The sequence below is a fragment of the Antennarius striatus genome, chromosome 7 (assembly GCF_040054535.1).
Source record: "Antennarius striatus isolate MH-2024 chromosome 7, ASM4005453v1, whole genome shotgun sequence".
Classification (NCBI taxonomy): Eukaryota; Metazoa; Chordata; class Actinopteri; order Lophiiformes; family Antennariidae; genus Antennarius; species Antennarius striatus.
This window is the reverse complement of record NC_090782.1, coordinates 5,083,778-5,107,739: the sequence shown is the minus strand read 5'-3', so window position 1 is coordinate 5,107,739 and position 23,962 is coordinate 5,083,778. Positions and strand designations below refer to the sequence as shown.

Sequence of the window (23,962 nt, the reverse complement as noted above, 5' to 3'; positions counted from 1 at the left end):
TTGTTGTAAAGGAACACACATGAATTAAGCATTAACACTGACAAAAAACACAATTTAAGCTGAAGAGCAGAAATAGTGTTTGCAGAAACTGTAACTAAAGTATTACATGGATTAACAATGCCACCTGGTGTTCTATGAACATGTGTGAGTGATGTGGTTTTGCTGGCTTTGTCTCAGATGGTGTTAGAGGATAAAAATGGAAAACCTGTCCTGTCATCCTGACGAAGAACGCTGCTGACAAGAACAAGAAATTATATATCTACACAAATAATTACTTTATCCAAAATAGAGTACAATATTTATTGAATGATCCAACAAATTAAATGCTAATAATATGATAAATATCTTCCCTACATACCCTGTATGTACATAAACCTTCTTACTGTAAGCATATTATTGTCCATGGTAAATGCTGTAGTTTATTAAGTGGATGGAGGTCTGATAAGATGCAGGTTGTAATTTGGAATCAAATCTTAAAATGTTTACTGAAACTTCAGAAATTATCCCTTAATGTAAACACAAAAAGCAACACACACAAGCATGCACACACATGCAGTCCATCTGTATTCCATTGTCTTGAGGTTTTCAAGACAATGGCTCAATTATTTTGGGCCTTATGGTCAGAGTCACCCCCTCTTGACCTGCCACCTATCATGGTGGGGGAGATAAAGTGTTCCAATGATCCTCGGAGCTATGCTGACGGGAGATTCATGCTCTTGGTAAAATCGTTTTTGAAAACGGTGTCGTGTGGACGCGAATCTTTTTCTATGCGGGGTGAAAGAAAGTTGCGTTTTCAAAAAGTTCCGAACCCGTCCACACGGTGCCGGAACTTTTCGAAAAGGATGAAATAAAAACGTGACGTCATCATTGCTATGTTCGCGAATGAGGACGTTACGTTTTGGTCACATGACAGAATCGTCTGTGAACCAGGAAGTGAGAGGGTGGTGCTTTGCGAAGGGCTGGTGGACTGGTGAAAAAAAGGTAGTAGCTGCTTATAATAGATATATTTAACTGTGAAAAGATGCAGTTCGAGTGAATTTGGATAATATATCAATAAATAAAGTTGATTCGCTGTTGTAATCGCAGTAGAAATCAGTTTTTTTGCTACTAGCTACATAAGCTCTCTCTAGCTAGCAGAAACGTCATTAGCTAAAAAGCTAACACACAAATGTCATTGGTTCGTTTATTTGTGTAAAATCTCTGGGCGTTTAATTTTTGCATTTTATAATTTACCACCACCGGTAGCTGTCTTTTTCTTTTTGTGGCGTTACCTTGTCACTGTTGTGAGTTGTTGACATAAGCCTCGATATCCTGTTAGCTACTGAGGACTGAAGTGCTGACAGGCAATATTAGTATTATTTCGAATACAATAAGGTAACCTCTTACAATATTATCCAAAATGGCATGAACACAATAAGAAAACAAGGAACAGCATTTGTAATCCATGTGTATGGAATATATCGAATGTAGGTTGATGTGCGTATATCTAAATGACATTGAGAAAGATGCGCAGTGTGTGTATTATGATGTAGGTTACCTGATACTGGGGGAGAAGAGGCTTTTTTACATTGACTGACTGTCAATCAGATTTAGGTGGTAGTGTTAAATGGAATGTCTGCTATGTTTGCTCTGACAGCATCCACCATGACAGCCATCAAGCATGCTCTCCAGAGGGATATTTTCACACCTAATGATGAGCGTCTCCTTGGCATCGTCAATGTCTGTAAAGCAGGAAAGAAAAAGAAGAACTGTTTTTTGTGTGCAACAGGTAGGTGTGTTGTGTTCGCAAAGACAATTGGAGATAACTATTAATGAGCAAATGAAACAAATGTTGCATGTCATCATTGCACAGCAATGAGTTTCTGGGTTTGATTGCTTTCTGTGTGGAGTTTATATGTTCTCCATATGTCTGCATGGGTTCTTTCCACGTTCTCCGGCCTCCTTCCACCTCCAAATTGTCTGTAGGTGTGAATATGTGTGTGAGTGCTTGTTTGTCTTTCATGTGACCCTGCAATGCACTGCAACGCATCTGGGGTGTACCCCACCTCTCACCCATAGCCATCTGGGATAGGCTCCAGTGTCACCTGGATGTTCACCTGTCTGAGATAATAAACTTCTCCTCTAGTTACTACAGAGAGGCCTGTCCAGGTTAAAGTGGTTAAGGTGAAGAAATCTGACAAAGGAGACTTTTACAAACGGCAGCAGACATGGGAGCTTCACGATCTGACAGAAGTAGATGCCAAAGATGCCAGCAAGGTCAGAAAAATAATTCAGCCATAACATTATATTATCAATGTCCCTTTTCCTCCTGTTCAGCTCTCATATATTCTTATTTACACTGTTTGTTTAGGAAAATCCTGAATTTGACCTTCACTTTGAGAAGGTGTACCGATGGGTAGCCAGCAGCACAGCTGAGAAAAACTCTTTCATCTCCTGCATTTGGAAGCTGAACCAGAGATACCTGAGGAAGAAGGTGGAGTTTGTGAATGTCAGTTCTCAGCTGCTGGAAGGTATGCAAACAATCTGTTTTTACTGTTTCCTCTACTGTGAGCGCATGCCTTGTGATATTGTATGAAGTTGTTTGTCTTTCTCTTAAACCATAAGTGCTGACTCTGTGTGTTAGTCATGTTTTAGGAATTAATTGAAACTACAAGTCTACTGGATCTTGATGTCCTTAATTTATTAATGGCATGTTTTAAAAAGTATTCAAACACTTTTATGTATCTTGGTTAATGGTATGGCCTACTGTGTTAAATTCTTTCTTCTCACTTTTCTCTTTTAAACTTTCTCTGGCCAGAACTTCCTAAAGCGGAAGGTTGGTAGGAGTTAACTTCCCCCTGCTTACTCCTCCCCATACCTCATCTCAAACTACCATTTTCATTAAATTACATTCATTAAGTAAATATGGATGGGCATGGTTGACATTTTTCATGATAACTCACATTTAGCTCATGTTTTTCACTTCTGCCTTTTTTTAACAGATCCATTGACATGCACATTGTATCAGAAGATCATAGCCTCAAATATTTCTAATTTCTCCAGAGCGAATAATATTGTAGTTATACTGTATTTATCTTGATGGAGGTTTGTCTGTTTTTTCTGACTGCCAGGAAAAAAATGAAGAATTAGCTAGCAATATCTGTTTACATTGTGAGTTACATCGATGTTAGTGAATGAGTAACTTGTGGGAAACACAATCACATATTTGAAATGTGTTCTCAGTTTTACCTTATAACAGAAAGTCTTTGTTATATTTGTTTATTTGTTAGAAAATGAAAGAATGAATCTGAGACACTTTGTGCTCGTGTCTTCAACATTCATTTCGGTCTCTTGTTTGTGGGCTTTTTAGAGTCTGTGCCAAGTGGGGAAAGTCAGAGTGTTGCCGTGGGTGATGAGGATGCTCTGGACGACTACCAGGAGCTGAGCACCCGTGAAGAACAGGACATTGAAAGCATGATGGAGATGTGTGAATACGCCATCTCCAATGCTGAGGCTTTTGCAGAACAGCTCTCCAGGGAACTGCAGGTTCTAGATGGGGTGAGTGCCGCAACAGCCAAATTAAAACTCTGAAAAGTACACAAAAAAGTGTTTGTTCTTTGTTATATTATTTTGTGTAAGTTTGAGCAGAACTGGTACTTTCCTCATTTTAATCCACTCTAAATTGTTTTATACTTAAAGGCTAATATCCAGTCCATCATGGCATCAGAAAAGCAGGTAAACATCCTGATGCAGCTGCTGGACGAGGCGCTGGGTGAGGTCGACACCATTGAGGGTAAGTTGAGCAGCTATGAAGAAATGCTCCAGAGTGTCAAGGACCAGATGGACCAGATCTCTCAGAGCAATCGCCTCATCCAGATCAGCAACACCAACAACGGGAAACTGCTGGATGAGATCCAGTTTTTAGTGGTGAGGAACAAACTGTGCTTGCACTGGGATTTCTTTTTTGTTGTTGTTCAGGAAGTATTCAGAAAAATGTTTTTATTAATTTGAGATTTTAAAAAAAACTCAGCTAAGGATATTACTGCATTATATAGATGCACATGTAAAATACATTTTTTTTAAAAATACTACTCTAAGTGGTACTCTGTTGGAATTTTTTTTTTTTACTGCTGTGTCTTTCCTCTCATAGAATTACATGGACCTGTCAAAGGGACACATCCGAGCCTTGCAGGAGGGAGACCTGACCTCACCTAAAGGTATTGAGGCCTGCATCAACGCCTCTGAGGCTCTTCTGCAGTGTATGAACGTGGCCCTCAGACCAGGTTAGATTACGTGTCTTCTTTTCGGTCGGTTGACTGTGGTGGTGATTCTCAAAAGTTAATTTTGTTAATTCATTAAACACATTTATGGAAAAGTTGAAAAATGACCTTTGGTGTAGTTTGTAGCTGTTTTTTTTTTTTTTTACAACTGATGTGTGTGACAATGGCTTTTTAATGTTGATGAAGTTCCCGTCTTTTGAATGCTTTTGAGAATTTTTTTCATAAATTGTAAGTGCTGTTTTGTTTCCTCCCACAGGCCACGACAAGCTCAGGGCAGTGACCCAACAGCAGCTCCTGTTTGCTGAACTGAGAGACACATTTGCCCGCCGACTCACCAATCACCTCAACAATGTATTTGTTCACCAGGTAACAGCCACACAGTTATAGCTTTATTCAACCTTATCATGTATATTTTTGTGTGGTAGGTCACAGAGAAATATCTTCCCCCACATGAACTTCCTGTTTTGCTGGGATTCTTCCTGGGCTTCCTCGTGTCATTTTCTTCTCGTTGTTTCTCTTTCCTATTCTTGACTCTGTGTTGCTCACGTTGAATCATCCCACTCTGCTCTCTGTCTCTGTGTCAGTTCAACCACTTCAGTCACTTCAAAATGACCATCCCTCAGTTCTATAGGTCCTCCTGTCTGTCACTTCCAGTGAGTACCCTCACAGCAACCCCCACTGGCCCCTCTTTGCTAATGTTTGACTGGTCACACCTGACTCCAGCCTTCCAACCTACATGTCACGTCATCAGGGACCTCAGGCATACCATTTCTTGCATGGGACACCTTTGTAACTACTAAACCTCTCATTCATTCTCAAAGCTGATGAGGGGCTGCTCATCTTACTCCTCATCAATTGTCTGCACTCAGCTAAAGTTTTTTTGTTTGTTTTGGGGGTGAACTTGTCTTTGTGACAAACAGCTCATCATTAATCATAAATCCTGTGCCTGTGTGCGCTCTGCCTGCATGTTTTATATCGATTAGCAGTGGATACTCAACAAGATAAAAATATTGGGAAGAAAGGAGATCATTTATATGGCAATAGCAAATGCTTTTTATTAAGCTCATTAATAGTTGAGCTTGATGGAATTTTGAATTGATCATTGCTTTATTTGCTCTGAAAACATGATGTACAGGTAAGTTTAGGTGTCGTTGGAAAGATAATCATGCATTGTCAGTCCTTGTGTGTTAAAAGGAACATAAAATGGGAATTACAGTTAGGTTTCTACTTTCTCTAATTGAATGTATGTTAAATAGCTGCCTTGACTCTGTCATTCAGGGCCATGACCAGAGCTCCACCCTGTCTCAGCACACGGCTGAGCTGACCCTGCCCAAGCATAGCCCCCTCCACCGGGACCTACTGCGCTATGCCAAGCTCATGGAGTGGCTGAAGAACACCTACAAGGAGAAGTATGAGGGTCTGTCCAGGGTCAGTAGTTATAACACACTCAAACACACTTTTTCACTTTCTTGTTGACGTTAAATTACTCATGTTTGTGTTCATGTGCTGTTTATTAAAGCTGCTTGGGCAACAGACAGTTAACAGTTGGCATAATTTCCTGTCAAGACAAATGCAATTTACTGTATTTCTAATGTATATTCTAATGAAAGAGTTAATATGTTGAATGGCTAGGAGATACCGTATCAACAAAAGGGCATAAACTAACAACAAAAATATGTCATCAGTTTTTTATTCAGACATACACAAACTGCATCAATGTTCATGTTAAATTCACAAAAGCATTTAAATTTTGACATTTTTCTAGTATTGGGAACTCAAATTATGTGGGGTTTGTGATCTAAACAACGAATCAAATGTCATCTCATTTTAGACCTATGTTGACTACATGAGCAGATTATATGAACGGGAAATCAAAGACTTCTTTGAGGTTGCCAAGATAAAGATGGCGGGTACAAGCAAGGAGGCCAAGGGCAAGTTTGGTAAGCGCTGTAGTTGTGAGGACATGGCTCCTGTCTGTCCTATATGTGTAATTAATGGACTTAGTAACATGTTTGTCTCCTTTTCCTAATTTTTCCATAACACGTAGTTCACTCAGAGGCAAGATCAATTACACTTATCTATGTTCATCCAGTTATTATCTTGTACCATCGCTCAGAACTTGAAATGTTCATGTATAAATGAGGAAATTAGACTTTGCTCCTTCACTGCATCACATCTGTTATCTATAATATATATTCCCAAATAATGTTTTTACCCAAATGCTCAAGTCCTGCTTCTTGTTTTGCCTTCCAGTGATGTCTTTTTCTCTATGCAAAAGGATGTTACATGTTCAAAATGTTTCTGCTTCATTTTTAATATGTAAAATCTGACTGACTGTTGGTTTTGGTAGAATTACAGAACTGCTTTCTGCATTGTATCAGCTTTTCCTGCTGAAAACAAACTCAAAAACAATTTGTTTTCCAGACGTTAGTCCTAAACCACTGCAGTGCATGTCAGCATACATGTAACTCTGTACGTCTAACATCTAGCCTCTCCCCTCCCATGCTGCATGTTTTAAGCCTAACCTGTCTCTGTCTTTGATGCCTGCCTTTTTAACCGGCTGCAGCCACGCTTCCGCGGAAAGAGAGTGCACTCAAACAGGAAACAGAAAGTAAGTATGATGTTTAGATAGATCTTTTCTACATCCGTTACACTCTGCTTCTTACCACTGTGCCTCCTCACGTTTGCTACACAAACGCATGTAACATTGAGACCTGCAAACCATTGCCTTGCATTGTGACCTGGCCAGTTCAAATAATTCTTCGCCTGACTGCGTCATGATATTCTGATTCTGAGGTCGGCTTATTCTCCTCACTATAATAATTAGTTTGGAGCATGAAAAATCAATAACTGCTAAACTAAACTAAGATAAAAGTAAATTGTTTTTCAGAAGCTATACAATAGTCTGAAAATGAATGATTAACCCCTTACACTGTCCACCTCTATTTTGACACTGTTGACATGAATTATTTTTCATGGTTTAACTTATTCTCATGAAACATGAGACTGAATTGTTCTTCATTTGTGTTAGGCCTTCATGGCAGCTCTGGGAAGCTGACAGGTTCCACCTCAAGCCTAAACAAACTGACAGTGCAGGGCTCCAACAGCCGGCGTTCCCAGTCTTCATCACTGCTGGACATGGGCAACATGTCTGCATCTGACCTGGACGTGGCAGACAGGACAAAGTTTGACAAGGTGACTGCCAGTGGTAAAACATTTTCAGACCTATAAAATGCATACTCATGTTGCTTTGTACTGCATGTTGACATGGAGGGTTTGTCTTTTTGCAGATATTTGAGCAGGTCCTCAGTGAACTGGAGCCTCTGTGTCTCGCAGAACAAGACTTCATCAGCAAGTTCTTTAAGCTGCAGCAGCACCCAACAATAGCTCCCCCCCTCGCTCAGGTAGGTCTGTGATCAGACATTCTATAAGACACTGTAATTTATGAATATAATGAAATTTTCCTTTAGGTTAATGCAGCCCAAATACTACAAAAAGTTGCGATGCAATGTGTAAAAACCTATAACAGAATCCAAACAGTTGCAGCAGATCTGTGTATTGTTTTCATACAGTCATTTAATGGTACTATTTACGCTTTAATTTGCTCCACAATATAGTGAACCTTGGCACATTCTTGTTATGGAGCAACTTATCTTTTCAAGTATGCTTCCTTATGTACTCAGTCATGATATTTCCATCTTCTGGCTATTCTATTAATTTGTGAACTGATCCAGTTTGTCGTCTGAAGGAATTCCACAACTTTTGGTCTGTTGATGTTTTTGTCTAGAAATGTTTGTTGTTGACGTGAAACTCATAATTAGCATATACTATATACAGTATACAAAAATAAATTACACTGATGTGTTAATGTCTTCAAATACTTTAGGGTTTTTTTGCATTTATTTTTAATTGAAGGTATGACATACTGGGGTTTCAAATCATCACATTCCGATCATGTATGGTTCATCATGCATTGACAATGTTGTAGTTGTTCTTGAGACTGGCACATTTATCTGATAGCATTATATATTAGATCAGATGCAGACACCAACATATTTTTAGTTACAGCATGAGTTATGTACATATCAGCATTTATTCTATGTCTCCCTTCTAATCAGCCTGAAACAGAGGAATTGGACGTAGTAACGCCATCACGACTGCCTCCGCATCATGAACATCGGCACTCCTTATCTTCAGAGTGAGTGTGTGCCATAACCTTCTTTCTATCCCCTTCAAATTCATTCTTTCCGATAATTTTGTCAATACATTTTATTCCTCAACTCTTTTTTTTGGTGTATTTTATCTATGACTCAAGGAAAGATGTGGTGCGGCTGATGATGAATAAAATCTTCCAGAGCATTGACACTGAGCTCAACAGTCTCATTGCTCTTGGTGACAAAATCGACAGCTTCAACTCTCTCTACATGCTGGTGAAGATGAGTCACCATGTGTGGACAGCTGAGAACGTTGACCCGGCCTCTTACCTCAGCACCACTCTGGGGAATGTGTTGGTCACCGTCAAGAGGAACTTTGACAAATGTATTGTGAGTTGAGTCCAAACGCTGAACAGCATTCTAGTCTTGGCAATCCAAATTTCATGACTCTCATTTTTGTGATGACCAACAATCAATAATCTTTTTTCTCTCACAGTCTGGTCAGATCAGGCAGATGGAGGAATTTAAAATTTCTAAGAAAAGTAAAGTTGGCATCCTACCCTTTGTTACTGGATTTGAGGAGTTTGCTGAGCTGGCTGAAACAATTTTCCGAAATGCAGAGAGAAGAGGGGACCTGGATAAAGCTTATGTCAAACTTATCAGGGCTGTCTTCATGAATGGTGAGCCCAGCGACCAGTTCTTCTTGATTGTCCATTATGGAAGTACAGTATGTGATGCGTGAAGCAAAGATGCTAAATGTTGTCTGCCCTTTTAGTGGAGAAGGTAGCAAACGAAAGCCAGAAGACGCCACGGGACGTTGTAATGATGGAGAATTTCCACCACATCTTTTCTACGCTGTCACGTCTGAAGATCTCCTGCCTGGACACAGAGAGGCGAGAAGCCAAGCAGAAATACACAGACCATCTTCAGTTCTACGTGATTAACTCTCTGGGCCAGCCTCTTGAAAAACTCAATGTAAGTTGAAGTGTGTTTTATAACTAATCACAGACATGTTCTTGGAAAGTAGAGATAGTGATATGCAGGTTGTGACCACATTTCTTCAGTTGATGCTTCTTTGGGTATATCTCCTGCAGCATTTCTTTGAAGGTGTTGAGGCACGTGTAGCCCAGGGTATTCGTGAGGAGGAAGTGAGCTACCAGCTAGCCTTCAACAAACAAGAACTGCGCAAAGTTATCAAAGAGTATCCTGGTAAAGAAGTGAAAAAGGGACTGGACAACCTGTACAAGAAGGTGGACAAACATCTTTGTGAAGAAGAAAATCTGCTACAGGTAAAACGTTAAGTTCTCAGTTGATCACTTTTGTCACGTTCTCCATCTCTTCTCTGAACCGTTGCATATTTACTTTCATTCCACCAGGTTGTGTGGCACTCTATGCAAGATGAGTTCATCCGTCAGTACAAGCACTTTGAAGATTTAATCGGCAGGTGCTACCCCGGATCTGGAATAACTATGGAGTTTACCATCCAGGACATGCTGGAGTACTTCTCCAGCATTGCCCAGTCTCATTAGTCTATCTGCAAGGAACCATTTCAAATTGTAATGCACTACTGCCTCACACCGACTGATGATACACAAAGTACTCACAAGCTACCTTGTTTTGTTTTGTTTTTATTATTATTTTTTTTTATTTCTTTCTTTTTTTCTTTTACAATTTTACTGTATCAGTCTGGGATTATAACGAAAGGATTTAAATACTGGACAGTGGTGCAGATGTTTGTGTGCCTGTTCCTTTAAGAGTCAACCTCACCACTCTAAATACTTGTTATATTTTGTTATATCCATATGTACATAATAAATTCACACTTGCCAATCAATTTAATTACTTTGTGAGCTTTTTTTTCCCCCGTCAACACAACAAGACACTTAACTGTATTGGTATTACGCTTTGTCTCCGCTCGACACCGCCCTCCTCCTTCTTCCGGACAACGCCAGTGAGTAAAACAAGCGCCCTGTTCCACACCGCCTCACGGACCATGGTGACGACTCCAAACCGGAGGTTATCGGCGCTCTTTTCAAAACTTTTCACCGCGGAAACATGTAGAAGTCGATAATTGAGTTTAAATTTTAAAAGTATACAACTAATACCCTTTCATTGGACGTTATTAGTGCGAACTCAATGTTTGCGTCTGCGATGTAGAGCGACTGTGACGTTAGGCCAGTTGTGAAGATAGAGCGAGGTAAGTAGTAAACATGTTTAACACCGAGCGGCTAGTTAGCGATCACACGATGCTAACCAGCCAGTTTAAGATAGTTAGCACTGGACTGCAAAAAAACAGGCGTCGCTTGCTTATTATTCAACATGTTAGTAGTATTATTTGATTATTAGCATGGTTAGCCTGTGAACTAGCTTCATAACGTTAGCCCACACACGACATAGCGGCTGGATTTAGGTTAGCTGCGTCAACGAGAAGCCATAGCTAGCCCAGCCCGACATAGGTCCGAATGGTTGAGGCTTGTGTCGCGTTATGAAGCACGTGATCGTCGCTGTGTTCTGTCAGTGTCACGTCGCAGCCATGAACGCCACAGCAGAAAGGAGATTCTTAAATCTGAGGAAGCGTCTGGACCAGATGGGCTACCGACATCCACTGGGGGTAGAGGCGCTGCCACTGGTGGAGAAGCTGTTCAGGTGAACATGGGGGTTCAGGTGAACATGGGGGTTCAGGTGAACATGGGGGTTCAGGTGAACATGGGGGTTCAGGTGAACATGGGGGTTCAGGTGAACATGGGGGTTCAGGTGAACATGGGGGTTCAGGTGAACATGGGGGTCTGCTGCTGCTCAGGAGTCACACACAACCTCAGCTGATCACATGAAGATCACTGTGTGTGTGTGTGTGTGTGTGTGTGTGTGTGTGTGTGTGTGTGTGTGTGTGTGTTTCAGCGACCTGGTCCACACAACTGAGAGCCTGCGCAATGCTAAACTGTCAGCAGGGAAGACTGAAAAAGAAAGTCGAAATTTTGATTCCCTGCTGGAGCCTTACAAGGCAGAGAATGCTCGTGTTGTCAGGGAGAACAATGGGCTGCATCAAGAACTTCTCAAGCTGAAGGAGGAGAAGGACCGTGTCACCAGAGGCAAGTCACGTCCAGAGACTTGGTGCAATCTGTAAAGTTTTGCCTCATGCACCCAAGAAGTTTGTTTTTGTCAAAACTCACACATTCTTGTCTTATTCTAGAGCTCAAGAACCACATCAGAAAGCTGGATCACGAAACATCTGACTTGAAATTTTTAAATAATCAATATGTGCACAAAGTTCGATGCTTGGAGAAGGATAGCAAGGCAAAATCTGAGCGTATCCAGCAGCTACAGGAGAAGAACATGCAAGCTGTGGTGCAAACACCAGGTAACAGCTGACCTAAACCTCACGTCAGGTTTTCTGGTAGGGTTCGTGCCTTTTTTTGTAACTGAATACATCATAAGTCGTAATGGATGAATTAGATCCTCCATTTCTCACGCATTTTGACAGGTGGGAAAAAGCACAGCATCCCTTTCAGGCGTCAAAGGATGCAGATCGATGAGTTCCTACCTCCCTCCTCCGGACCACCGTACCCTGTGTCACAGCCTAAGGATCCATATGTAGCGGACCTGCTGCACATGGCAGATGGAAGGTTTGCTTTCACTGGTGACAGTGGATATGTGTCAAGATCTTAATGGATGTACTGATTGTCAGTGCCTACATTTTGATTCTACAACTTTTTTTTTCTATTTTCATTTGCAGGATTAATGAGCTACAGGAAAAAATCACAAAGATCCAACTAGACCTTGAAAATGATCAGGAATTTATAAAACACTTAAACACACAGGTAAGAATAATGGATGAGATGCATTTGACACTGTCAGTATTAAAGTAGAGGTAACAAGATGCTGCTTTGTTCTGAATCTAAGGTGGAGCTGAGAGATAAAGAGATTGAGCGTCTGAATCGCGCTCTTCAGGGAGGACGACCTCATGACGTCATCTCTCTTGAGGCTCAGAACATCAGTAACGAGAAACTCGTCTCCCATCTTAATCTTCAGGTGAGCGTGTTCAACGGGATTTCTCAATATGTGGAGAAACAGGTTGGAATGGTTTTGAGTCCTCTGTGTGCCAACTTTGTGTCGTACAGATTGAGTACCTGCAGGAAACCAACAAGACTCTGGAGCAGAAGGTGGAACACCTGCAGCAGAAGGAGGAGGCCGTCTCCACAGAAGCGGCCAATTTGTCCATAAAAAACCAGGAACTGTGTAAAGAGCTGACTCACATAGATGACCTTGCCAAGCGGATGGAGATGGACAAGGATCGTGTGTTGGAAACTGCTGATTTGGAATTGCAAGAAACTAAAGTAATAATTTTGGAAAGTGTGAAGAAAGATAGAAAAATTTAGATGTTATACATTTAAAGACAATGAGAAATATGCTTTTTCAACAGAAAGAAATTCAGAGACAACAGAAAATCATTGAGGACTTGGAGGACATCCTCACTAAAACAAGAGGAGTACTGTATTCACAATTTTTTTTAATTCTTATTATATTTCCTGCAATTTTTATTACTTGAACTCTACTGTATGACTGATCTTATGTGAACATAAATAGCTTTCAGCTGTATCATTAAAAACTTGAAAATGGTTGTCTTTAGGAGCACTCCAAAGAAAAAGACCATCTCAGAGATCAACTGATGGAGCTCAAACAGCAAAATGAAAAAATGGAAGGACTCGTGAATTTTTTGGACGATGAAAAAATCAGACTGCAAGATAAACTGGAGAAAATGATGTTATCTGGTAAGCAGACGTTTGCCTGAAAACTGTTCTATGTTTTGCTTTACGCTGTTGATATTAATGCATTCACTGACTCATTTCTAGAGAAAGACCTGGTGCTCGAGCTGGAAACCATGCGGACTGTGCATGGTGTTTGTGGAAGGGAGCGCTCCCCATCACGGCTCGATGCATTCGTCAGGAGTTTAGAGGAGGAGAGGGATAATTATCGCAGCGAGGCAGAGCATTACAAGAGAGCCATGGGGGCTGGTGGTCTGGATTTAAGCCCCAGTCGCAGCCCAGAAAGGGGCAGGAGCCCTAAAGCAAAGTCTAAAGCAAAGAATGTATGAGATTATGTGTTCCACGTTTTTTAATACAGCTCAGTAGATATTCCGTTTTACTAGATTTTCGGATCAACCTCATTAAAATGCATAAATGTTTTCAGGGAGGTGCTGCAGAGACTGAACTGCTCAGGTTAGTAAAGGAGCGAGATGAGCTGAAGGCTGCTCTGTTACGCTGTGAGAAGAACGCAGAGGGCATCCAGGACGATTTGAGAATCCTCAGGGCTGAGAGAGAACATTTCAAAACGCAGGTCAAACAGGTGAGTTTTATAACTACAGTACTGTCCCAGCAGGTGGAAATCACTTATTTTACACTTCTAAGGACCAAATATTTTTGTCCTCTTAGGCACAAGAGGACCTAAAACTGGCTTGTAGAACTGATGCGTCAGCTGACTTGTTGAAACTGAAGGATGAGCTCAAACAGGCAGAAATGGAAACTCAACAGATGAGAACTGAAAGAGACTCTCTGCTTGAGAGATTACAGGTTAGTCCCTGGGTAATGTCTTTCATTATGTGCAGGATTTCTGTATTTACAAAAAGGTGCCGGCTTATCAACAATACAATAGCATTTCTACAACAAAAACTGTCATCCAACATGTTTACAAAAAAATTGAGACACTTTGTGAAATAGAAACAATATAAATATAATAAATAAATGTATATAAATAGAATAAATATAATCTATATATATATAATATTCTATTTATATATATATTATATTTATGTAATAAATATATATATAATATATATATTATATATATATATATATATATATATAATAACAAAAACAAGATGCAATAATTTCCAAATCATTTAAATCCCACATGTAACTGAAAATTCTACAAAGACAGTATTTCAAATATTTTTATTTATTTTTAATTCTACACTAGAATTTGATGCCAGTGACATGCTTCAACACAGATGTGTTGTATAATTGACTTGATGTCTCAGGCTTGTTCTTTTAAACTCCCGTCACCATGTTTCAAACTGCTTTTGTTGGCTTGGTTTTTAGTACACTGACTTGCATTACTGATTATTGGGTGCAACATGGATGTTCTACATGATCTATATTATTTTAATATGACATTAATATTTCGTAAACTTTCTTGAATACATCTCACCTTAGAAGTCACATTGGGTTTAAGAAATACTGTTTATACTTTGGGATGTGTTCAGCTAAAACACATAAATATTCAACCATTTCGCAGGTCACGCAGACCTCAGCTCTCGCAGACAAACAGGCAGATGAGAGGAGGATTAACGACCTGGAGAATGCAGTAAAGAGTGTAAGCCTGATTGACATCACATCAGACAGATACAATTATAATGGTTTCTGCTGTAATTATCCGTCCTAACTGGGTTTCTGTTGATGCGTCTTCACCTTTCACGGTTTTGTAACAAAGTTGGAGCGGGAGCAACTGGACTTGCGTTCCCAAGTGTGTCTCCTGAAAGAGAACCGGGAAGCTGTGGAGGAGGAGCTGAAGGTTCGATGTGCTGTTATGGTCCAGAACGCAGAGAAGGTCGCCCAGGAAAGAGCGGAGTCTAACGCGCTGAGGTTTGTGTAGAAAACGTTTTTTTGATTAGGGTTTGGAGATTTTATAATTTTATTTTGAAGTAATAAATAATAGACAGCAGCTGTATCCATTTAAACTGCTAAGATTTCTAAAGTATGGTATCATTCTGCAGCTGTTCATGGCTGATTTAAAACTCATGGGATCAGAATTCGTCCAGTTTGTTAGCAATGTGTTGATGGATTTTTCCCTGTCTTTCGTGTAGGCTGCTCCAGGAGCAGATGGAGCGATCGCTGTCTGACACCCAACACAGACTGTCTGTGAAGATGAACGAGCTGCGTGCTGCCCACGACCACATTGAGAAGCTGGAGGAGAGAATAGGTGACTGCCTTTGCATTATTTGGACTGCTTGCAGTTGCATGTTCTTCTGTGGCCACTTCGCCTTTTGCTTGATAGTTGTTTCATCTGACAGGGGAGCTGAGTCAGCGGAGCTCGAAGCACAAGGAGGACGTGGCTGCTCTTCAAAAGTCCATCTCCGCCTTGGATCGAGAGAAAGACGCTCTGCAAGATGACGTGGATCAAAAGACTGAAAAACTGGAGGTTCTCCAGGACGAGAAGTCAAAAAAGGTAGTTGAGACTTGAACATTTCCTGTGAAATGTAAAAGAAGTAACTGGATATGATTTATTCTTCAGAAGTGATTCTACTTTGGCATTTACAGGAACGAACCCTTGAGGAAGTAAGACTGACCGTTAAAAACATGGACAGCTCATTAGCGTGAGTACAGTCATTTCAAAATTCAATTGTGATTTTCAAAAATTGTTGCGTTTCTCCCGATAAGCTAATGAGACTGTGTGATGCTGGCAGTCAGCTGCAGGGAGCCTTAAACAGCCGCGAGAGGGAGATAGCCAGCCTGAGGACGCAGCTGGACGCCTGTCAGGATGAGCTGGCTGCTCTGAAGAGAAACAAGGAAATCACAATCAGAGAGAACAGGAGGCTGCAGGACGACCTGGCTACAATGACCAGAGAGAACCAAGTTTGTAGTAACACTTTATTAGCATTTGTTTCTGCTGTCTATTACAAATGAAAGAAGCCGTAAAGTAACAGCAGCTCCTGCTGGGTGTCTGCAGGCTGTACACGTGGAGATGGAGCAGGCTTTACACGACAAGGACGAGCTGAAGATGAGGGTCCACTCTTACATTTCTGAAGTGTCCAGAATAGAGAAGCTGATGGCCACAAAGGCAAGACAAACCATCCCGCTGCTGTTTTTTTTTAATACTTGGTATTAGAGCTGACTGCTACATTTCTACCAACAGGAGCAGGAGAACAGGGATTTGCTGGAACGCTTCAAGATGGCCCACTCTGAGGTGGAGGAGCGGCAGCAGAAGTTACAGAAGGCTGAAGGTCTCAATAGCTCTATCCGGCTAGAGCTGCTCTCCTCGGACTCAGAGCGTAGACACCTCCGAGAGGCTGTCAGCCACAAGGACAGAGAAATACAACAGGTGAGCCTGGAATTAGCAGCTGGTACATGCCCTTTATGGAGAAATGCCCTTTTCTAAGTGCCAGAAAACGGGATTTAACAGAACAATGAAACACTCAGGTGATTCGTGTACTTCCTGTTTCCAAAGCATGTAGAGGCCCTACAGGCGTACGAGGCCCAAGCATCCTCACTGGCTCGTGGAACGGCCCGACTAGAGGAAGAGCTCCACAAAGCTCAGGAGGAGAAGTCCAGCCTGCTGTCGGACCTGGCGTCTGTCAGGGAGCTCTGCGTCAAACTCAACTCTGATAAGGAGCTCACTGCACGTCAGCTCACCTCCAAGAGCGTGGATGTGGAGAGGGTGAGGCCCAGCACACACATTTGATCGACTGGGTGTGGGTTGTTCCTGTAGGTGTACAGCAGATGATGGTCAAAATGAACAAACCTGAGTTTGTTACTGCATGTAGTAGAGCTGTAAATACAGGATATTATTTTGTGGTCGTGTTGATTCCTCTGGTCAGATGTGACATCATTTTCTGTGGAGAACATCAGCTCTCCATTATATCTTTGCTGCTACATTGATGTTGGAACTATCAAATGTTCCCCCCTTGAAGGTCACTGGAGAACTGGAGGACGTTCGGTCAGAGGTGGAGCTTCTGAAGAGACAACTGGCCAGTGAGAGGCTGACAGTTCGCAACCTAGAGACACTCCTCTCCACCAATCGGCAAAAGGAGTTTCAAACCCACTTGACAGCCAGTGAGCGAGAGTCGGAGCTAAAAGTCCTCCGCGATAAGCTGACCCTGGCCGAAAGCAAGAAGTAAATAAATAAAAGTAAATGAAGCTTGACTACAAAAAAAAAAAAAGCTTGATTTTTCTCATTCGTATTTATTGCTGTGTTTTAAATGCATTCAGCACAGAGCATGCCAGGGAGGTGTCGCAGCTCCGCGGGAAAGTCTCTCAGCTGCAGACGGAGATGGATGTCCTCAAAAGACAGCTGACCACAGAACGCTTTGAACGGTCAGTTAACACTCTGCCAGTCTTCGCACCGAAACAGAATTTAACATAATAAATGAAACCAAATCTGCACGCTAGGCACAAATTAACCTTGTAATTTACACAATCCAAGTCCAGTTCCAGAGATGATGTCCATTTCTTGCATTTTGTCTTTGAAAAAAATGCTCATTATCAACATAGTTTTGTAACACGCGTTTGTGTGTGTGTGTGACCTCAGGGAAAGAGCAATTCAGGAGATGCGTCGTCAGGGTGTGACTCTTTCAACCCTGCAAAGCACTTTGCCCAGCAGCAGTTCACCTCACACGTCCCCTGAAAGATCCATCCTCCGAACTGTCAACCGCACCACTGACAAGTCAACAGACAGGTAAGACAAAGCACATGGATGGGACTGTGCTGCTTTTGGCATCATTGTGGTCATATTTACTTTTTTTTTTTTAATAATAGCAGGGATTTTACTTTCGAAGCCTTTACATTTATACCATCCTTTTCTGTTTCTACTATAAACTTAAATTCTTTTTGTCTTTTCAGAAATGTGAGCTTCAAAGATTAACCAAGTGAGAAAAAGGTTAAAAAGGCACAAATGAGTGACAGCAGCTCTGCTTCCAGTCTCAAGTGAACTGTGGACGCCACAGTGGCTGTAGTTTGCCTGCAGGGCCCATCCTGCCTGGGAAACCAAGGACGATATCATTCCAGAGCCTTTACTCAAGCCAAAGACTGCGCTAATCTGATTAGTTAATCTGATTCTCAGGATCAAAAACCTCATGTTAAATATTTGTTCAGCTCTGTGGTTTATTAACAATGTTTACATTCTTAAATTATTCACAAAATAAAAAAATACTTGTTTTTTATTATAAGGTAAAGAGTTCAAAAATTAAAGGAAGGGGAGGCAGCAACTCCAAACAAATAAAACACAAGCTTGGTTTCCAACCTACAATCCTGTCAGTGTGCAGTCTGTATTTTTACCTTTTACCTTCTCCAATGCGTTTTAGAAACAAGCAAAGTACAAGGTGACATCAAGCTTTAGTGGTTTTCAAGTAATCATCTCTGACAAAAATGATTATTCAGAGATGACAAATCCTTAAGTTAAAAAAAAAGTGTAACAGCTCTTAAAATATTAAGAATGAAATAAATGAAGAAAGTCCCTATAAAAATTCCCCGTAATTATAAAACATTGCATATCTAATGACGGCAGAACTCAGAGGTTGTGTTAGGGAGAGGATAAGCGAAGAAGGAAAAGTCTAGAATGTACTTGGGCAAGAGTTCCGTCAAAAGTGTCTGTGGTAAACTGCACACATAATAGTATAATGTCTCCGTGGTAACTGGCTTGTACCACGTTTGCCTTACTGGGAAGTGGACATAAGAAGGAGCTCCGACGTGCTGGAGCACAAACTCAGAATCTTCTTCGATGCGATCATGGGAGCCGATGAAGTCATAATTAACGACACAGGGTTGGCATAAGTTGTACATGGGCATCCAGTGCTCGTTCATGTGGTCCACATCCTCATCCACCAGGTACTGGATGAACTCTGCAAATGTCACATCATCTCCTTTTATGTGTGCGTCCTTTGCAACATCTCTGTACCTCTTTACAATCTCCACTCCATACTTATGCTGGTATGATGCAATCTCTCCAAACTTATTTTTGTACGCAGATAGCAGTCGTTCCATCGGGTCCCTCACAAACATGAACTTGAAGTAGTGTTTGAGGCGAAAGTTGATCTCTTCGGGTTTAAGAGAAGACAAAAACTTCAAGTCCGCAACATGATTCATCTTAACGTTGACGTTCACGTTCTCCAGAGCTCCGTTCAGAACCTTCAGAACTTTCTTCCAGTTGGAGCAGGCTACTTTGGGCACGTAGCAGTAAAGGAAGTGGTACTGGTCATCCACCAGGATGTGCTGCAGCAGGATCCTCCTCTGTTGAGGGCTTAAGGAGTTGATGTTGTGGGGCATGTTCTTTTGGCTACACATGGTCCTGATGGTCCGGTTACGGATGTCCTGCAGGAGCTGGATTTGAATAAAAACCAGTGAATTCAGAGTAAATATGTACGGTTTTTGCATTATTTGAAACAGATGGCAATAGTGAAGATCATATTGCATTTCTTTAAAGTGGCTACTTGGGACAAAAGTCTTGGAAAGTCATGTGCTCGAAATTTGACACTTGAGAGTACGACTTGTTGAAAGACAACTACTGGACAACAATGGTAATGTGAATACATGTGCTGTGTTTTTATGCTGGTGAGTTGATCTGTTCGTGATGCGTCTTGTTAATGTTTGTGGATGGATCTCTTTATGGATGTGTTGGGGTGGGAGTTGCTTTAGATAGATTATTAATCCCGGAGAAAATTGCACATATCCACTGCTCAGGCATTACATGATGAATAAATACGGGATAAACACCAGGAGGAAAAGAAACACTGACACCACAGGACATACCACAAGACATACACTACACTAACAGACACATGCAGCACTAACAGGACTTATATACTGAACTAAATCTAAAAATATAAACAGCATAAAATAAAATAACATCAATAAAAAGTGAAAGTGAAGATAGCAGGAGGCCCACATGGTGTGTAAGGCATGTCACTGTGTAATATCACAACATCACAACTCATAAATATGATGTATTTCTGCATTTGTCTGGGGAATACAGATGAAAATGAGCTCTAAGATATCTTTGGTCTGTTGTGCAAGGTCCCTGTTATATACATGCATTATCATGATCACAAGGTGATCCCACACAGCCCAACCTGTATGACTGGTACCCAGATCCAATGCTCAGTGTGTATTTAACAGGTTGTTACCAAACACTCGTAAAAGTCGAGCTACTCTCACCAATGGCGATCTTACCTGGGAATCCAAGTCCCGGGCAGGAGAGTTGAGCCTCTCGTCCTGGTGGGATCGCTCCCCCCGCCTGCCGCCCCCCCGGGGCACAGGGTTCTCCACGGTGCTCAGCATTCCCTTCTCGATCAGCAGCAGGAGGCCTCCGGAGGCGACGATCACCACGAACGTCAGGATCGACGGCAGGAGAGCGGAGTTGCGGCGGACGGGGCTGGCGTTCATCGTTCTCTTTATGCTGGTGAACGACTTGCCGGACATCACCGTCCCGTAGTGCGGTCGGCACTGGAGCATCGTTTCGGTCTGTTGGCTTCCTGGAAACTTTTTAATGTTAGATTCACCGGTGTGACAAAGCAGAGCAGGAACAAGGGGTTGGTCACATTCCACAGATATTTATCTGAACCACGTCCCCAAACTTCTCAAGTGTGTGAAGTCAGCTGGCGGCACTGGCGTCCGTTTCCTGTGGAATTGCAAAATAAAAGCATGTTTAAGATTGTAAACACATGACCAACCGAATTCAAAGCCAAAGAAAAGATAAGTGTTTGCGTTTAACAATTAGGTCTCACAATACGTTTACTGTGCGGCATGAATATTGCTTTAATAGAGGATGCAGAGCATGCCTAGAAGTGAGAGAGTTGTCATTGGTGCAGACTTCAATGGACATGTTGGTGCAGGAAACAGAGGTGATGAGGAGGTGATGGGCAGGTTTGGTATCCAGGAGAGGAACGCAGATGGTGGTTGACTTTGCTAAAAGGATGGAAATGGCTGTAGTGAATACTTTCTTCCAGAAGAGGCAGGAACATAGGGTGACCTATAAGAGTGGTGGTAGGAGCACACAGGTAGACTACATCTTGTGTAGACGGTGTAACCTGAAAGAGATCAGTGACTGCAAAGTAGTGGTAGGTGAGAGTGTAGCCAAACAGCATAGGATGGTGGTGTGTAGGATGACTCTGGTGGTGAGGAAGATCAAGAGGGCAAAGGCAGAGCAGAAGACGAAATGGTGGAAGCTGGAAAAGGAAGAGTGTTGCATGACTTTTAGGAAGGAGTTAAGACAGGCTCTGGTGGTCAAGGAGGTGCTTCCAGACGACTGGACAACTACAGCTAATGTGATCAGGGAGACAGGTAGGAGAGTACTTGGTGTGTCATCTGGAAGGAAAGTAGATAAGGAGACTTGGTGGTGGAATGAGGAGGTACAGGAGTGTATACAGAGAAAGAGGTTAGCTAAGAAGAAGTGGGACACTGAGAGGACTGAGGAGAGTAGACAGGAGTACAGGGAGATGCAGCGTAAGGTGAAGGTAGAGGTAGCAAAGGCCAAACAAGGGGCTTATGATGACTTGTATGCTAGGTTGGACAGTAAGGAGTGAGAGACTGATCTATACCGGTTGGCAAAACAGAGAGATGGGAAGGATGTGCAGCAGGTTAGGGTGATTAAGGATAGGGATGGAAGCCTATTGACAGGTGCCAGTAGTGTGATAGGAAGATGGAAAGAGTACTTTGAAGAGTTGATGAACGTGGAAAATGAGAGAGAACAAAGACTAGAAGAGGTGACTGTTGTGGACCAGGATGTAGCAAAGATTAGACAGGATGAAGTGAGGAGGGCATTGAAGAGGATGAAGAGTGGAAAGGCAATCAGTCCAGACGATATACCTGTAGAGGTATGGAAGTGTCTAGGAGAGGTGGCAGTAGAGTTTCTGACTGGGTTGTTCAACAGGATCTTAGATAGTGAGAAGATGCCTGAGGAATGGAGGAGAAGTTTGCTGGTGCCCATTTTAAGAACAAGGGAGATGTGCAGAGTTGTGGCAACTACAGAGGAATAAAGCTGATGAGCCATACAATGAAGTTATGGGAGAGAGTAGTGGAAGCTAGACTAAGGGCAGAAGTGAACATTTGTGAGCAGCAGTATGGTTTCATGCCAAAAAAAGAGTACTACAGATGCAGTATTTGCTTTGAGGATGTTGATAGAGAAGTACAGAGAAGGCCAGAGGGAGCTGCATTGTGTTTTTGTAGATCTGGAGAAAACTTATGACAGGGTGCCCAGAGAGGAACTGTGGTATTGTATGAAGAAGTCTGGAGTGGCAGAGAAGTATGTTAGAGTGGTGCAGGACATGTATGAGGACTGTAAGACAGTGGTGAGGTGTGCTGTAGGTGTGACAGAGGAGTTCAAGGTGGAGGTGGGACTGCATCAGGGATCAGCTCTGAGCCCCTTCTTGTTTGCTATGGTGATGGACAGGCTGACAGACAAGGTTAGACAGGAATCTCCATGGACTATGATGTTTGCAGATGACATTGTGATCTGTAGTGAGAGCAGGGAACAGGTGGAGGAAAAGCTAGAGAGGTGGAGGTTTGTCCTGGAAAGGAGAGAAATGAAGGTTAGCCGCAGTAAGACAGAGTACATGTGTGTGAATGAGAGGGACCCAAGTGGAAGAGTGAGGTTACACGGAGAAGAGATCAAGAAGGTGGAGGGTTTTAAGTACTTAGGCTCAACAGTCCAGAGCAATGGAGAGTGTGGAAAAGAGGTGAAGAAGCGTGTCCAGGCAGGATGGAACGGGTGGAGGAAAGTGTCAGGTGTGATGTGTGATAGAAGAGTTTCAGCTAAAATGAAAGGAAAGGTGTACAAAACTGTGGTGAGACCAGCGATGTTGTTTGGTCTAGAGACAGTGTCACTGAGGAAAAGACAGGAGACAGAGCTGGAGGTAGCAGAGATGAAGATGCTGAGGTTCTCTCTGGGAGTGACCAGGAAGGATAGGATCAGGAATGAGTATATCAGAGGGACAGCACATGTTAGAGGTTTTGGAGACAAAGTCAGAGAGGCCAGACTGAGATGGTTTGGACATGTCCAGAGGAGAGATAGTGAATATATTGGTAGAAGGATGCTGAGTTTTGAACTGCCAGGCAGAAGGCCTAGAGGAAGACCAAAGAGGAGGTTTATGGATGTAATGAAAGAGGACATGAAGGTAGTTGGTGTGAGAGAAGAGGATGCAAAGGACAGGGCTAGATGGAGACAACTGATTTGCTGTGGCGACCCCTGAAGGGAAAAGCCGAAAGGAAAAGAAGAAGGAGAAGAAGAAGAAGAGGATATTGGATGGTTGGAAAATTAACTTCCGCTTAATATTTTCAGAGTAAACGCTAGATCTACTCTTTCTCAGTATAAATAAGTCATAAGTCCCGTAAATAGGTGTAAATAGGTTAAGTGTCGGGGGTGAACAGACCAGAACTCTACGGAGTTAAACACACTATAATGTATTTTCAATGATTACATAATTGAGTAAGTACATCTCATCAATCCTCACAATTATTCGAGTAGGTTGTACTGTATATGATTACGTCTTTCCCATGTATGTGATTGCATAAATACTGTGTAAGTATCTTGACAAATCAGTTCAAACATTTGTAACCAAACCTGAATCAGGAATGAGATAAAATATGTGTTTAACTCTGAATCTTCTGTTTTTCATGTACTCAAGGTCTGGGTGATAACATGTAAGTCAAAAATGTCATATTGTTCAGACCAGATAGCGAAAAAATCCAGTCGGTAGTCAAAACATACATTTGTCATTCTGCGTTGTTTGTAGGAGGAGGAAATAAATAAAGGTGAAAAGTGGAGCTCTCAGAAAAAACTGAAAGT

The 23,962-nt window shown here is 41.9% G+C and overlaps 3 protein-coding genes across 10 annotated transcripts; 2 read left to right on the top strand and 1 right to left on the bottom strand.

The window, feature by feature from the left end:
• The first annotated feature begins 916 nt into the window (after positions 1 to 916).
• exoc1 (exocyst complex component 1) lies at positions 917 to 10,258 on the top strand. 4 transcript variants are annotated; one of them, XM_068318969.1, is made up of 20 exons: positions 917 to 981; positions 1,637 to 1,768; positions 2,126 to 2,256; positions 2,351 to 2,510; positions 3,350 to 3,537; positions 3,679 to 3,906; positions 4,130 to 4,262; positions 4,516 to 4,625; positions 4,844 to 4,912; positions 5,538 to 5,687; positions 6,091 to 6,199; positions 6,826 to 6,870; positions 7,291 to 7,454; positions 7,550 to 7,663; positions 8,378 to 8,457; positions 8,575 to 8,803; positions 8,910 to 9,093; positions 9,189 to 9,388; positions 9,508 to 9,702; positions 9,790 to 10,258. In XM_068318969.1, exons 2-20 carry the CDS (start codon positions 1,645 to 1,647, stop codon positions 9,940 to 9,942), a joined length of 2,766 nt encoding a protein of 921 aa, XP_068175070.1. In that variant the 5' UTR covers positions 917 to 981; positions 1,637 to 1,644; the 3' UTR covers positions 9,943 to 10,258. The 4 variants fall into 4 exon arrangements, with proteins under 4 accessions (XP_068175070.1, XP_068175072.1, XP_068175071.1 ...); XM_068318971.1 differs by lacking the exon at positions 4,844 to 4,912; XM_068318970.1 differs by lacking the exon at positions 6,826 to 6,870.
• A 109-nt stretch (positions 10,259 to 10,367) lies between these two features.
• cep135 (centrosomal protein 135) lies at positions 10,368 to 18,592 on the top strand. 5 transcript variants are annotated; one of them, XM_068318966.1, is made up of 26 exons: positions 10,368 to 10,610; positions 10,932 to 11,059; positions 11,312 to 11,502; positions 11,604 to 11,771; positions 11,895 to 12,036; positions 12,147 to 12,231; positions 12,314 to 12,442; positions 12,532 to 12,747; positions 12,834 to 12,899; positions 13,041 to 13,182; positions 13,264 to 13,499; positions 13,601 to 13,756; positions 13,843 to 13,980; positions 14,705 to 14,782; positions 14,900 to 15,051; positions 15,273 to 15,388; positions 15,480 to 15,634; positions 15,727 to 15,782; positions 15,873 to 16,041; positions 16,136 to 16,246; positions 16,322 to 16,507; positions 16,634 to 16,843; positions 17,097 to 17,299; positions 17,395 to 17,499; positions 17,714 to 17,860; positions 18,025 to 18,592. In XM_068318966.1, exons 2-26 carry the CDS (start codon positions 10,947 to 10,949, stop codon positions 18,044 to 18,046), a joined length of 3,492 nt encoding a protein of 1,163 aa, XP_068175067.1. In that variant the 5' UTR covers positions 10,368 to 10,610; positions 10,932 to 10,946; the 3' UTR covers positions 18,047 to 18,592. The 5 variants fall into 5 exon arrangements, 4 of the variants coding, with proteins under 4 accessions (XP_068175067.1, XP_068175065.1, XP_068175066.1 ...); XM_068318964.1 differs by having other exon boundaries at positions 10,368 to 11,059; XR_011036706.1 differs by lacking the exon at positions 18,025 to 18,592 and having other exon boundaries at positions 10,368 to 11,059; positions 17,097 to 17,313; positions 17,714 to 17,743.
• On the bottom strand, positions 18,266 to 20,768 carry chst14 (carbohydrate (N-acetylgalactosamine 4-0) sulfotransferase 14). Its single transcript, XM_068318973.1, has 2 exons — positions 20,350 to 20,768; positions 18,266 to 19,500 (listed from the first exon to the last, which is right to left on the bottom strand). Exons 1-2 carry the CDS (start codon positions 20,629 to 20,631, stop codon positions 18,676 to 18,678), a joined length of 1,107 nt encoding a protein of 368 aa, XP_068175074.1. The 5' UTR covers positions 20,632 to 20,768; the 3' UTR covers positions 18,266 to 18,675.
• Between the last annotated feature and the right edge of the window lie 3,194 nt (positions 20,769 to 23,962).